The 15,483-nt window shown below is 29.9% G+C and overlaps 1 protein-coding gene across 1 annotated transcript; it reads left to right on the top strand.

Moving 5' to 3' along the window:
* Window positions 1–10,859: 10,859 nt before the first annotated feature.
* LOC145561917 (floral homeotic protein APETALA 2-like) lies at window positions 10,860–14,461 on the top strand. The gene is made up of 10 exons (XM_081622048.1): window positions 10,860–11,894; window positions 11,997–12,022; window positions 12,147–12,177; window positions 12,301–12,388; window positions 12,744–12,889; window positions 12,996–13,040; window positions 13,140–13,231; window positions 13,327–13,517; window positions 13,689–13,862; window positions 13,960–14,461. Exons 1-10 carry the CDS (start codon window positions 11,296–11,298, stop codon window positions 14,230–14,232), a joined length of 1,665 nt encoding a protein of 554 aa, XP_081478174.1. The 5' UTR covers window positions 10,860–11,295; the 3' UTR covers window positions 14,233–14,461.
* The last annotated feature ends 1,022 nt before the right edge of the window (window positions 14,462–15,483 follow it).

Genomic DNA, 15,483 nt, shown 5'->3' on the forward strand with positions numbered 1-15,483 from the left:
TTACCATGTACTTGGTTAGACTTGGGTATAATTTTATCATTATCTAAACCTCTCTAAAAACTAAAGTAACAATTACCTTTACCCTCCTCAAACAAAAATAAAGAGATCGAGTTAGGTTTAGGTGATTCATTTCCATATTTAAACCAAACAAATAAAAAAAGATAACAGTTAAATGACTCCTTTCCTTTTCTTTATATATTTATTTTCCACTCCATTGTCAATATTCATACCGAACGCCCCTAAAATTCATTGATAATAAGCAGTGGCTAGGTAATTAGGTATAATTATTTTGTCCGCATAGCTAGTACTCCGTATAACATAGGTATCTCTCTCATCACTTCATAAGAATAAAAGATATCTCTCTCTTTTTTTTTTATAGCCATAACCAATTTTTGTTAATCTTCACAATTTATATTATATGGAATACTATAATGTACTTCAAAGTAATTAGTAATTTAAGTTACAAGTCTTGCAACTAGTAGCACAATTGATTTTTATTTATTGATTTTTTTAATTAAATAACGACGATGATCGATGATGATGGAATAGATGTTCTATCTTCTATTATCACATGATATATGTAGTATCATGCCATAAAGTTAATAAAATTTACATGGGATACGAGGTTGCATTGCTTTTTGCTCACTATTATTTTTATAAACGTATGCATTAGGGACAAGAAATTTTTAACAATAATTTTTTCTTATTCCATATATGCTTGTTTTAATAATAATTATTTTAGGAGGTGAACTATTTTTTTTTGTATGATTATATTTGAACCTAGTTTTCTTTTGGCGAGTCAAATAAAACTTAACCTATAAATAAATGATACACCATATATATATAAACGAAGGCAAATTTTATCGTATATCCGAATATACTTACAACCTAGTAAAAATTAGGTGATTTCTATCATGTTGCTAGCTTGTACACCTTAAAATCACATTTTTTTATCAACGAAAAGATATCATCTAGGGTATTTTACACTAAAAGTCATAACTCATAAACTACATAATATATGTATGTCACGTGTTATCGCATGTATATTTAAGACCCAGTTGCGAGTATATATATATATATATATATATATATATATATATATATATATATGGAGAATAAAAAGAAAAAATGTTAATCCGTACTGTTTTATACACTGGTACGGTGTATACTTTAGTCTGTATGATGAGGAGGATGTGGCTAGTAAGCAATAGGGTTGGGTAGGGACAAGTTTGATTGATCGAGGTAAGTAGTACAGTTAAATGTTGCTACTTGAGGAAATGAAAGGAAGAAGAGTTAAGTCTCGTCCCACTTCCATTATTGGTAAAAATATGGTTTGGAATCCACCGGAAGAATAAAATTAGGTGATTAAGAGATTAGATAGATCGATAGATATATGATGGAAATCTTACTGGAGAGCACCTAACAACTTTTAATACCTTGTTTGGCTGTTTTGTCTAGGTACTTTGTGTTGTGGCCTTATTTCTTTCACTCCCCTTAATTCTTTTGCCCCCACTTCCAAACACTCCCTTAAAACCATAAAATAAACCCGTGTTAAATACAAATAAATAAATATTAATAAATTAATTAATAAAAAATAATATGTTGTCGATAACTGGGATGATTTGTGACCATGATGATATTCTTAAAATAAACGAATCAATGTGATATCCTATGCTTTAGTTGGCTCTTCATGACATTTTTGGTTACACAATATGTATGGGGCCCTTTTGTAGTATTGTCTTACGTATTTGCTACCAATTAGCGTAGGTATTGATACTCCAATCAAAATATCGAAGTCTCTTATGCAAAATATCTTATGCACCTTCTCTTCTCTTCTCCTCCCCCCCCCCCCCCCCCCTCTCTTTCTGTTTTTGGTTAGGGTTTACAAAAGTTAGGGTTTTAAATGTCGTAAATATATAATTAATTGGATTATTTATGACCTTTTCGCTTTAATTCTAACATATATATCTATATAGGTTAATTATTATAGTGAGTTCTCTTATGTATATGTTGAGATTAATACGAGTTTAAGATGTTTTTTCAGTGAAAATTTATACATAATAATCAGAATAAGATCAACCTTCTATTACAATAAGATGAATAAAGAAAATTTATATAAATAGCTACAACTAATCAATATGTCCCCTTTTTGAAAAAATCGCAAAACTCAAATACATGAATGAAGGCATATCAGATTAGGGTTGGATGGCATTTATTTAAGTCCAATTATATTTTGAATTCAAACTTAAAAACAAATTTCATGTAATTTATAATCCAAATTTTCCAAAAGAGATAGACTGATAAATCGTGTTGAAATATTTTTTAAAAAAAATAAAAAATTATTACAAATGTAAACTGTTTTGCTCTACTTGAGAATATTTGGCCAAAATTTTGTCACAAAAATTATACTCATTGTGATATACTACATATAAACCATGTTAACAATCTCTCAAGAAGTAAATATATATTACGTTTAGGTTGTTTTATTAGTTTTAGTCTTTAGATAAATAACTCAGTTATACTTATTATACTCTTGTTTTGGATGGAAAGACATTATTCTTTATAATCTAAATAGTTTTATGCAATAATCATGAGCTTACTCAAAAGTAAATCAAAAAGTGCATATATAAGGATATGCGCAATAAAAATGCACCGTACCCTATGACTCTATGAGTGGTCTCATGAAATGATGAAATCAAAAGCTTAAGATTGACCAAAAAAAGCTAGTTAGAAACATATAAACTTAATACTCTTTAACAAAAAATTTTTTTTTTGAGGGAAATACTCTTTAACAAATTAAACTCACTTCAAGTTTGGGAGTTAATCATCATTATTTAAAGTGTAAAGTATGTTTAAAAAGGATGATCGCTCTAATTATAAAGTTTTTTCTTTCTGTACATTGATTGTCTTGTAAAATAGTATGTAAAATTTCTTCAAAGAAAAAAATAGTATGTAAAAAAAAAAAAAGACAAAAGAATTACTTGTTCACTATATACGGTGATATGCCAATACAGTGTTATAAAAAATAAAAATAAAATACTGTAAAAGATATGGTGTTTTGTTTAGCAATTTGTTTACAACAATCAAGGGTCTTAACTCTTTAAAATTCAAAATTTTAAATGGTCAAAGGTTTGGGATAATAGTTTCTCTCATACAATCTTACACCACATATACTTGGATGTAAAAATAGATAAAAGTTTTTAACTGTTTCTATTTCAAGCAAACAACTGAAAAGGAATAGACAAATAGTAGTTCCCTTCGGTTCTTCACATACCAAAAAGCATGCCCTTTTGAATTATAAAATTGCCACTAGTAGTAAAAGCTAGAAATTAGGCCAAGTACAACGTACTATTATAATTTCATGTATGTATACGGAGTATATATAATATAGGGAAATTGTTCCATGTATATTCGAGGTTATAAAAAATGCATCGTATACTCTTGAAAACTTTTAAATGCACCGTGTGCCCTTGAGATTTGTATAAAATTGCATTAAATACCCTTAGACTCACAATAAGTGTTAATTTTGTTAAATTGAGACTCTCTAAGCATCAAATTATTACAGTTTAATGTTACTTTAATGCTAAATTTTTTAAGTATAAGTAAACTTAATTAATAAAGCAAATTCTAACACCCAAAAATTTAGGATTTAGAATGATCGACGGAGTTTAAATTTTGATTAATTTATGCCTTTAGGCGGTTTTACTACATAAATATAAAGTACTAAAAGTGAGTCAGTGTGTGGGCATGATTTTAGTTTGATAAGTCAATGATATGTGCATTTGTTAGAGGATTAGGGTTATTTGGTGCATTTATTTACAAACGTCAGGGATACATGGTGCATATGAAAGTTTTCAAGGGTACATGGTGCATTTTTTAAAACCTTAGGGGTACATGGAACAATTTTCCTATAATATATAATGTCGTTTTTTTTGTGAGACTAATTTAATAGGGATTGAAATCTTCTTAATTATTTCTTCTACCATTGGTACGTAATACATAATTCTTAAGGCTATATATAAGAAGTTAATAATAATAATAATAATAATAATAATAATAATAATAATAATAATAATAATAATAATAATAATAATAATAATAATAATAATAATAATAATAATACACTTATTTGTGCTCCTCAAACAAAAAAAAAACAATTATTCGCGCATAAATTTATTTATCATGTATTTTTAAATTAATATCAAAATAAGAAATATACTTCTAAATAATCATTAAATGCTTATATTTTTAAGGCTGCATATACGCATTTAATATACTTCCTTTTTTAGTATTAAGTTGGAAATTTATCAACAATTCACGAGTAAATCGGTGTAATAAATATTTATTTATTGTCTTTTCTTTCCATTTTTGTAGCTCTTAGGGCTGCATATATCTTTTTCCATTTTTTATATAGCATTACCCTTATAAAATTGTAATTATGTACCATTCGGCCATAATAATTGATACAATTACACTTGACACATCTGCCGCTCCATGAGCTAATGAGCTATACCGCTTATTAATTTTATTTCATTTTATTTTTATATTTTTTTGGTATTTTGAGAGCCACAAGAACGAATGATGAAAATCGATCTCAAAAGCTCTTAGAGTTGAGAGGGGAGCTTTGACCATTTGAACTAATCATCATTCATACTATTACTCATAAGCCTATCTGTTTTTTCATATCGGTAAAAGTAATTATTTTTAAACCATGAGTTCCATTTTGAAAGTAAATGTTACGAAGTTAGACCAAGTAGTTAAGAGAAGAAAAGAAAAGGTTAGATGGAAAACACGTTAGCATGAAAAAAAGGAGAGAGAATAAAATACGAGGTACGCAGGAGAAGAAAAAGGGAGAAATGGTATTGGACGTTTGGGGAACAAAAGAGGCAAATAGTGGAGCTTTCCCGTACTCTTGGATTGGACTTTTCTGGAAATTATTTCCCTTTTCTTACTTTTATTCCGTTTTGCTTTTTTTCTTTCTAACCCCCCCAACCTCACCTACCAATTACGCTCTTTCGGACTACGAGTATCTTACTACGGAGTACGAGTACATCATTTTTTTTGTACGCTATTTCTACATTTATTGTTTTTCCTTTCATACATTTACTAGATGTAAGCCCGTGCGATGCACGGTTCTAGTAAATCATTTTATTTAATTTAAAATTTTGTAAATTTATGAAGATCATTCATTAAATATATGGATAAAATTCCTAATATCATAAGATAATTTTTTTAATTTTAACCCCAAAGTTATCTTTTGTTGTTTTATTTATTTTATGTGATGCTTGAATTTAAAATCCCAAACCTTATTCACTAATTTTGCTTATATGACAATTTAAATTTTTAATTCAAAAAAGAAATGACAAATCTCGTTTTTTTATTGATCAAAATAAGTCTTTTGCTTACGCATTTATTTAATATACTTGTTCGGTTTAAAATGTTAGTCTCATTTATAATCGTTTAACTATTAAAAATTATGGGAAATTAGTCATATGAGATATAGTTTTATTCTCGATTAATATATTATTAAAATCAAACTTTTATAATATTTGTTATGGAGAGATTAAAGATATTTGCGATAAAAAAATTTGCATCCATATATGTAAAAAAGATAATTATTTTTTTTTTTGAGAAGATAATTATTGGTTTTTAAAAATAATTTAAATTTTAACTATTCTCTATTCGTTGTTTTTACCTATGTGTCAAAATTCTTAAATCTTATTCGTCACTTTTGCTTAGGTGGCGAGTAGATTTTTTAATTCTAAAATAAATTATTAATCTAATTTTTCATTGGAAAAAATAATACATTTTCTTATGTGGCGCGTCAAATGCTCCCGAAAAATGCCTACTTTATTTATATATATTAGATTAGATTAGATTAGATTAGATTTTCTCAACTTGCCAATTATTATTATTATTATTATTATTTTCGAACAGAAAGATAGTAGCCCATTTTATTAAATTAAAGGAGATCTAATTCCGCCAAAGTAATTAAGCCTCAACTTGCCAATTGGTACATAATGAAAACTAAGAAGATTTGGAGTAAAATACTATAAATACTTTTTTTTTTAAAAAAAGAATAACATAAAACTTAGAGATGATTATAATAGGTTTTTTAATTTTATTTTTGTTTTTATAATATCGATTAATATGTTGGTCAACCATTTGAATAATTAAAAAAAGAAAAACATAGATACTTTTATTTTTTTAATGAATGATTAACTTCAAGTCTACTTATCTTTAAGACTTTAACTTTTAAAAGATTTAAGGGTTGGAATTGGGAAGAAAAATTTTAGTAAAAGATTGACAATTTTTTTAATTTGTATTTAAGACCATAATTTCTTTATTATGTTTAAATTGGTGAACTACTTAAGTTTGTTTTTGAGTTTTTCTAGTTTGTTCTATATCTTGTTGACATATAAAAATTTAAACTCTCACTAGCTCACCAAATAATATATACCGTCTATTCCCACACAATAGGCATTCTCTTACTTCTTCTCATGTGGATCCAATATGACTCACTCTCCTTTACACAAGACTCATGCAATAATGTTCATCAAGACAACATAGGAAAGTTCTAGGTTGAATTTTGAAAAACAAATACACGGTTAAGACAACCAAGGCCCCGTTCTTTAGAGCTGCTCTGCTCTGCTTTGCTCTGCTGAAATCTGCTCTGCTTTGCTGAAATCTGCTCTGCTCTGCTTCAATCTGCTCTGCTCTGCTCTGCTCTGCCCTGCTCTGCTCTGCTTAAAATTAATACTTAATATTGAATTATTATAATAATAATGTATATTTAATAATAATAATAATAATAAATAATAATTAATACTTAATGATAATAATAATTAATATTTAATAATAATAATAAATAAATAATATTTAATAATAATAATAAATATTTAATAATAATAATATATAATTAATATTTAATAATAATATATAAATAATATTTAATAATAATAATATATAATTAATATTTAATAATAATAATAATATATAAATAATATTTAATAATAATAATATATAATTAATATTTAATAATAATAATAATATATAATTAATATTTAATAATAATAATATATAATATTTAATAATAATAATATAATTAAATATTAATATTTAATAATAATAATAATTAATATTAAATAATAATAATATTAATAATAATATAATTAATATTTAATAATAATAATATTAATAATAACATAATTAATATTTGATAATAATAATAATAATAATAATAATAATATAATTAATATTTAATAATATAAATATTATTAATTATAATTAATATTTAATAATAAAATTTAATGATTATAGTAGTAGTAGTAGTAGTAGTAGTAGCAGCAGCAGTAGTAATAATAATAATTGTAGTAATAATAATAATAATAATAATAATAATAATAATAGTAATAATAATAATAATAATAATAATAATAGTAAAAATAATAATAATAATAATAATAGTAATAATAATAATAATAATAATAATAATAATAATAGTAATAATAATATTAGTAATTATAATAATATTAGTAATAATAATAATATTAATATTAATGAAATCTGCTCTGCTCTGCTCGGCTCTGCTTTGCTCTGCTCTGCTCTGCTGAAATCTGCTCTGCTCTGCTCTGCTTTGCTCTGCTCTGCTGAAATCTGCTCTGCTCTGCCCAGAAGCTCAAAAGAACAGGGCCCAAGTGGGGTAGGGAAAGCATAATGAGGTTTTTTTTTTTTTTTTTTTTTTTTTTTTTTTTTTTTTTTTTTTTAAGTGAGTCTTAAATGAAGAGGGAACCTGGCATCCAGGGTTCCTCCATTTGTCTTGCCGCATTTGGGTGTTAACCCCTCTGGCGGCGTTCTATTTTCAGCTCGGTCCCTATCAGCCAATCATTCGGCCACTATATGCATGTCGTCGTCCATCTCTAGGCTTTCGAAAATCAAGTAGCAGAATGCATATTTCTAATCGTTTATTATTGTGCAGGGTTAAGATAGGTTGCAAACGTAAGCAAGCTCCGTTGGTCACAGACGATTCATACGACCTAATGCAAAAGAAGATGTTCTTTGATGCAGAGTTCTACTTATTTGGTACTCATGTTACTTAGTGTGTGTTTTTTTGGTTGTTTTGTGTTCTTGTATTAGTTTGTTTTCAAGTTGTAATATTGATTTTCGTAAATAGAATCTTTTGTAAAAAAAAAAAAAGAAAAGAAAAGAAAAAAGTGAGTCTTAATTGGATAGACATGTAATGGAATTGCTGGGTCGGCGAACAATAAAAATGAGTGGTTTTAATTAATGAAAAATGATGTGGCATAGTCTAAACTCTAAAGTGTGAAGTTGGATTTGAAGGATGAACTAAACCGTGGGGGTGATAAGAAGGGCAAGGCTTAATTAAAATACGAAAGGGCGGCATAGACTTTAGATGAAGGGGGTAAGGATATGGCCATACGGGTGATGAGAAGGGGGGGGGGGGTGTTTACTAGTAATTTAGTAGTGAGGTGGTGTGATATAAGATAAATCGACAATTAAGTTTATAGAGATCAGACAAATTTACCTTGAATAAAACGGGTGGAGGGGGCTATAAGAAGATGAGATTTTTTTTTTGAAACCTATTTGTATGAGAATTTTACGAGTGTCAAGTTTGTCTCTTATCTAAATTTTATTCAGACTCACTTTATTGCTTACTTTCACCAAACTAAATTTGGCATAGTGGAAAGAAGAACTACCTTAAGGCAGGGACGAATCTTGGTTAGGACGGGTAAGCCCCCCTAAGCATATATGAGTTGTTGATTATAAGTAATATGATGTCTAATAATTACAAATAAAATGTTGTAACATAGTGGTTAAGTATTGTTATTTTTGTGCAAAAAATTGAGGGATCAAATCTTGGCCTCCTAATTTTTTGGCTTAAGATCCGCCACTGCCTTAAAACGTATTGAATGCTCAATTCCCATCAAGGATTTAGATAAGGAATTTATTTACCATTTCCAAAACGTATAACCTACTAACCTTGTCCGAGTTGACCTATAAAAGGTTCTAATTTGATAAGATCTTTCTTTTTATCTATATATATGGGAAAAAAAGAGTGCTAGACATACGAGTAAGTGCTTGCTTTATCCTTATTATATTCACCAATATTTCTCGTTTTATCATTATCTCACCTCTTAATCCCTATTTCTCATTAACCCCTTTGTTAAGGTATGTAGAAAAAAGTGATTTACTTCATTTTCTTATGTTGTGTATAAATTTTTAAGGAATCATGATATGATATGATATGCGTTGTACATATATTTTTTAAACGTGTATTATGACCGAAGATGATGTGAGACAAAGACTTAGCAAAGGTTACGCTTGGAAAAGAAACTGCGGGGTTATTAGGTTGAAAAATGAAAATTGGAGTAAAGATGATGATTAATTATTGGGGGTAAGAAGGATTCCATTAAAGGAAATTAAGTAATTAATTAAGTTTCTTGTGTTAGCACTGTCTGTTTCTATTAGTGGGTAATGTTAGTGACATGAAACAATTGTAAGAGAGAGAAAGAATGAGACACAAAAACTTTTCGATTTGGTTAACGTCGAAAAAGTAATGTAAAAAGAAAGAGACCGTTCTTTCAAGTTTCAATTCCCATACATTTATTTACATTACTTGCCCCTTCCTTCTTCTTTACTCTTTTGGTTTCCTTGGACCTCCAATCACAGGAGAGAGAAACTTAAACAAAGACTACTAAAGTTAGCAAATAGTAGTATGACTAGTACAAGATGCCATTTTAAAATCACCTCTACCTTAATAATCAAATATCGGACCCCCCAATAAATTAGTTAAATACGGAGTAGTTAATACGATGACATATAAATACTATGTCCAATAATTACTTACTTTTTCCAATTAGTGATTTGTGGAGGCGAATACACCATACGCATGGTATATCCGTTTTCAAAAAAAAAAACAAAAAGAACATTATATACAGACGTTCCTTCTTTTCTTTTTTTTTATTTTTTTATTTTTTTAGTGACACCTTTTGTTTCCCTTAACTTTTTCTTACTTTTATCACAGAACGATTTCCTAAATATTACTTAAAGGTAAATTTATTTCCTATATGCATCGGTTTAAAAACTTAATCCCAGGATGTTGTCCACGTAAGATTGGATAAAACTTCGTATTTTTTTTTAACATAGAACCGCTAATGGTGATAGTGGTTCTATACAGTAAAATCGCTGGTGTTAGCGGTTCTAATAAACAAAAGGAAGTGGAAAAGAAGTTATAGTGTGATGTTATTTAATTATTAGAACCGCTAACGAGCGGTTCTATGTTTAACTAGAAAAAAAAATATTACGGAGTTCTAACCAATCTTACGTAGACAACATTGTGGGAATAACTTTTTAAACCAATGCATATTGGGAATGAATATATGTTTGAAATTTCTTTAGGAAAATCGTTCTTTATCACATAAATAAACTTTACTTGTAAGTGACATAGTACAATATTCTAACATACGAGTACCTGTTTTAGACCATACTTTCTCCACACTCCCATATCCTAAGTAATTATTATGGTCTTAATAACTTTTACCATAATTTAGGACTAAATATAAATATTCCATTAATGAGTATTTAGGATGAAGACTTGTATAAAATGTGGTTTGCCCCCTTCATACCCAAAAAGGTAACAAGCAAAACATAAAGGTGAAGACCTCCCATCAAAATATAATCTCAAATTGAAATAAAAACAGAGAACAATCTATCTCTACCTACCTACCTATGAAAATTGTGAAAAATTGAATTTTTTTATAAAATTCAACCTTTGCAAATACAAAAAATTTAATCTCTCTCTCTCTTCCTTCTTTCCCTATCTATGTCCTGTTTGGCAATATCCAGCTCACATTTTTCCAGTCGTAGGTTCCTTTTTTTTATTTTTATTTTTTAATTTTTTTTGTGGGTGGGTGTTTTTCTGAAATTAAACACATACACATTACACACTTTGAAGCTTTCTCTCTCTTTCTCTTTATCTTTCTCTCTTTTCTCTAATAAATTCCTTCTCAGTAGCTACTCATAGAATCCCAAATCTAGAGAGAGAAAGAAAAACATCAAATTACATTACACAACTCGGCTTTTTAGAGAGAGAATAACCAACTAAATTACTTCAATTCCTTCCTTCCTTTCCCAAAAGAGATAAAACAAAGAATAATAACCCCATCACATGAATTTCAACTCACAGATTTGATCATCCAATTCCTTTCTGGGTTTTTGTGTTCTCAATTTCTACTCAGAGAATCCTAATTTTTTTTTTAAAATTAAATACAAAAAATGTGGGATCTCAATGGTTCGCCTGATGAGATTACTAGAGCCGCCGCTAGAGGCGGAGGTTACCCCGAATCAGAAGGTGGTTCCTCCCAAAAAACGACGTCGTTTGACGGCGATGATAAGAATTCCACCTCCTCGGCCGTCGTTATCGACGACTCCGGCGAGAGATCCGACGGCGACAGAAAGAAGCGTACTACCAACCATCACAACAGCAATAGCCGTCGCCTTTTCGGCTTTTCGTTTATCACCAACAGAAACAATAATAACAATAATGATGATGAAGATGAGGATAATTCTTCATACTCCGGCGATCCTCCGGTGACACGTCAGTTTTTTCCGGTGGAAACTGATGTTCCCGGTGAAGACGTTGCTGGTTCTTCCACCGGTAATTTTCCTAAGCCAGCCCATTGGGACGGAACTAAGCTATACCAAACATCGGATACTATGGCTGCTGCTACTCTAATGGGCCCAACTGCTGTTGCTAAGCCCACTGAGTTGGCCCAGCCCATGAAGAAGAGCCGACGAGGCCCACGTTCCCGGAGTTCTCAGTATCGTGGGGTCACTTATTACCGGCGAACTGGCCGTTGGGAGTCTCACATATGGTTCGTTAATTTAATTTCATTTCATTTCCCTCTATTAAATAAAATAAAAATCTAAATATTTTTTTCCCCTTTTTTTTGGGATGTGTTTATGTTTTTTCTCAGGGATTGCGGGAAGCAAGTTTATCTTGGTAATTTCCATTTCTTATTTCTGTGATAAAATTCTTGCATAATCACATAAATAAATCACATAAATTAAAGTGTTAAACCATACCGAATTTGGTATTAACATTTTTTAAATTTTGTTTAAAACAGGTGGATTTGACACGGCTCATGCGGCAGCTCGGTTAGTATATTTTACAATATCGAAAATGAATTAAAATTAAGGGCTTGTTCGTTATCGTTTTTATTGTTAGTTATCGAATGTATGGTTAAAATCGGAACTAACTAAGGTTGAATCGATTGACAGTGCGTATGACAGGGCAGCAATAAAATTTAGAGGAGTTGATGCCGACATCAACTTTACCCTTGAAGATTATCAAGATGACTTGAAGCAGGTTGGTTAGAGGAATAATGCAATCACCCAACAAAAAAAATGAATGATTAAATAAAGAGAGAAAAAAAATACTACTTTTGTTGTTGTTCCTTGTTTGGTTGGTTGGTTGGGAGAGATTAAGGGGATTTGTATTTCACACATACACCCCCTTATCTTCTTTGCACTAATGCTTATCTTTTACTGCTCTTCTACAGTTTTTTTTTGGTTTCTCTTTCCTTCTTTTTTAATTTGTTTCATGATGCTGTTTTTTCTATCTTTTTCAAAAGCTAAACATAACCTAAGATTATTATTAGTAATTAAACTATGATTATAACGTGAGATATTTATGCAAATGTATGTTTTTTTTGGTATGATAGATGGGAAATTTAACCAAGGAGGAATTTGTTCATATACTTCGCCGACAAAGTACCGGCTTTCCTAGAGGAAGTTCTAAATACAGGGGTGTTACATTGCACAAATGTGGTCGTTGGGAGGCTCGTATGGGCCAATTCTTGGGCAAAAAGTATTTCCCCCACTTTTTTTTTTTTTTTTTTTTTTTTTTTTTTTTTTTTTTTTTGTTTTTCTCCAATTGCTATTTCGTATGAATTTCTTTTGATTGATTTGTATAGGTATGTGTACTTAGGGCTCTTTGATACCGAAGTCGAAGCTGCTAGGTTTGTGCTACCTTTGTTCGGATTTAGTTGTCGAATTAGCAGTTTTACCCTTTAGCTGGGTGTTTAAGTTTTGGATGTTGTGATTTTATTTTGTTATAGGGCTTATGACAAGGCGGCGATCAAATGTAATGGGAAGGACGCAGTGACAAATTTTGATCCTAGCATCTATGAAGAAGAGTTGAAAGCAACTGGTATATAATACCCCATTCAATTGTACTTGTTAGTAGCCTATGAGCTATGATTGATAGTTGATTAATGATGAAAGTCATGTTTTTGGTATGCATAGAATGTTCGAGTAGTGGTGGTGGTGCTGAGCACAACCTTGATTTGAGCTTGGGAGGATCGTCGAGCTCTCGGAAGAATACCGGTCTTGATTTTCGAGATAGTAATTCCGCAATGCTAGAGCAGCAGCAACAACAATATCCAAGCTCAATGCAACTTGAGCTAAATTGGCAAAATCAAGGGTCTAGGCCTAAGGTGAGACTACAACAAATTTACTTGTAATAGTATCAATCTTTAGTTAATTTGAATCGAGGTAGCTCAATTCGATGACTTGATACTCGAGTTTTTCATCAAATTAACAAGTTATCTTAGTAATAATGTTTAATAACTAACTTCTGGATCATTTAATTTCCTTGTTGGGGTTAGGATGCATATCAGGATCATGCTGAGACTATGCAGCTCCTTAGTCAAACTCGGCTTCAATCATCTCCAACCTCGCTACAGCCTAAGGAAATGTCATCGATGCATAATCGATATGCTGGCCAAATGCCTGTTTTTGTTCCTCCTCATCTCAATTCATCGAATTACCATCATCATCAAGTGTGTATTTCCCGTTGTTTGTCTGTTTGTTTTGTTAAATCAAAGTCGTCGGAACATGACATTTACTGATTTTGTAACCATGTTTGGATGAAAATAGATTCAATTTCCAAGCAGCAGTAACGGGGGCAGGATTGATCTTATGTTGTCTTCATCAAGCGCCAACATTAGTAATATTAATAGTAATTGTAATGAAAATCGACAACAACAACAACGTCAACAACAACAGCAACAGCAATGGCAAGCAGGGCCTCATCCCCAAATGTTTGCTACTGCTGCAGCATCATCAGGATTCTCACAGCAGATATCAAGACCCCCACCAAATTGGATGCCTCCTAATAATGGCTTCCATCCTCTGATGAGACCCTCTTAAGAAAATATCATCTTTTCATTGAAAAAAAAAAAAATCTCTAAATCAATTTCATCCCCTTTTCCCTAGTTTAACCCTCTTTTTTCATATATTATATATTAATTAATGTAATTAAAGCCTAATGCTCGGTGATTTTATTTTTTTGGTTTTGGGGAAATTTGGAAGAACCCCAAAGAAATAGGGAAAATTTTCCATGTTATTGAAACCTTATTGGTCAAACTAACAGTAAAAAGGCTACAGAGGTGAATGAAAATTGAATGCTACTAATTTATTCAAGCATACTTTATCGCTGCTAAATTTATCTACTACATTTAATTTCTGTAATTTTTTTAATGCTTTCTAAATTAGGAACTAGTGAAAACAAGAAAAACCCATTTAAGTAAAAAGAAGAATGAAGAAATGGTAAGATTTGATGGTGTTGTTAAGATGGATGGAAAATGAAAAACATATACAAGTAGTAGTTAAAAAATGTAGAGGAAAGAAGAGAGGTGCAGAAAAATGCAGGTGCCTAAAAAAGAGATTGAGTCTGGGAAATATCACCCGGATGGTGATGAATGGTCACTATCTTTAGGGGGTGTCCTTTGAATCAGTTCTATTGATCAAAATAAGTATTCACTCTTGTCTTTGTTATTATTACGAGAGAGACTTTTCCCCCTTTGTAAGTTGTAAATCCACCTTCTTGTTGCCTGTGTTGCCTTCTCTATCATTAGTATTTGATCATAGTAACATAAATTATAAGGCGAATTAATTTGCGGGGTTCTAAATTAATAATTGCTCTTGTCATTTATAACTTTAATAAGTGACTATCGATGTTTTTAGACTCTATATTGGAATAAAATAGACTTTCTTGGAGTAATATACGAAGTAACAGAATAAATGTGTGGTTAAAAAGTTACTCTCTCTGTCTCTTAATTAGATTCCTACTTCTCTTGATTATGTGAGGAATAAATGCTACAAATAAAAATCTAATAAAAGAACGGAGGGAGTATTGAATTTTTTTTTTACCATGCGTATGAGAATATTATTTATGTTGGTGTCTTTTAAAAATTATTGCTTCCATGTGTAAATTTTTTAAACATTAATACTTTATTATAATATGTAATTAAAGATATAATTCCTTAAAAATGTGTATTGAAGTATGTGATTATTGTAAATGAAAGAAACTTTTAGGCACGAGGTATAAATTGATTCACTTCTACTAAAATCAAGTTAAACGTCCAATATCCCGTCAAAAAAAAAAAAAAAAAAAGTTAA

This window comes from Chenopodium album, chromosome 10 (genome assembly GCF_948465745.1).
Source record: "Chenopodium album chromosome 10, dcCheAlbu1.1, whole genome shotgun sequence".
NCBI classification, from domain to species: Eukaryota; Viridiplantae; Streptophyta; class Magnoliopsida; order Caryophyllales; family Amaranthaceae; genus Chenopodium; species Chenopodium album.

What these genes read in the sequence shown, in the direction of transcription:
- LOC145561917 (XM_081622048.1), top strand. Translation starts at nt 11,296, where the DNA reads ATGTGGGATCTCAATGGTTCGCCTGATGAGATTACTAGAGCCGCCGCT. An exon ending in ATCAAGGGTCTAGGCCTAAG is followed by an intron (nt 13,518 to 13,688) that starts GTGAGACTACAA and finishes TGTTGGGGTTAG; the next exon opens with GATGCATATCAGGATCATGC. An exon ending in CGAATTACCATCATCATCAA is followed by an intron (nt 13,863 to 13,959) that starts GTGTGTATTTCC and finishes GGATGAAAATAG; the next exon opens with ATTCAATTTCCAAGCAGCAG.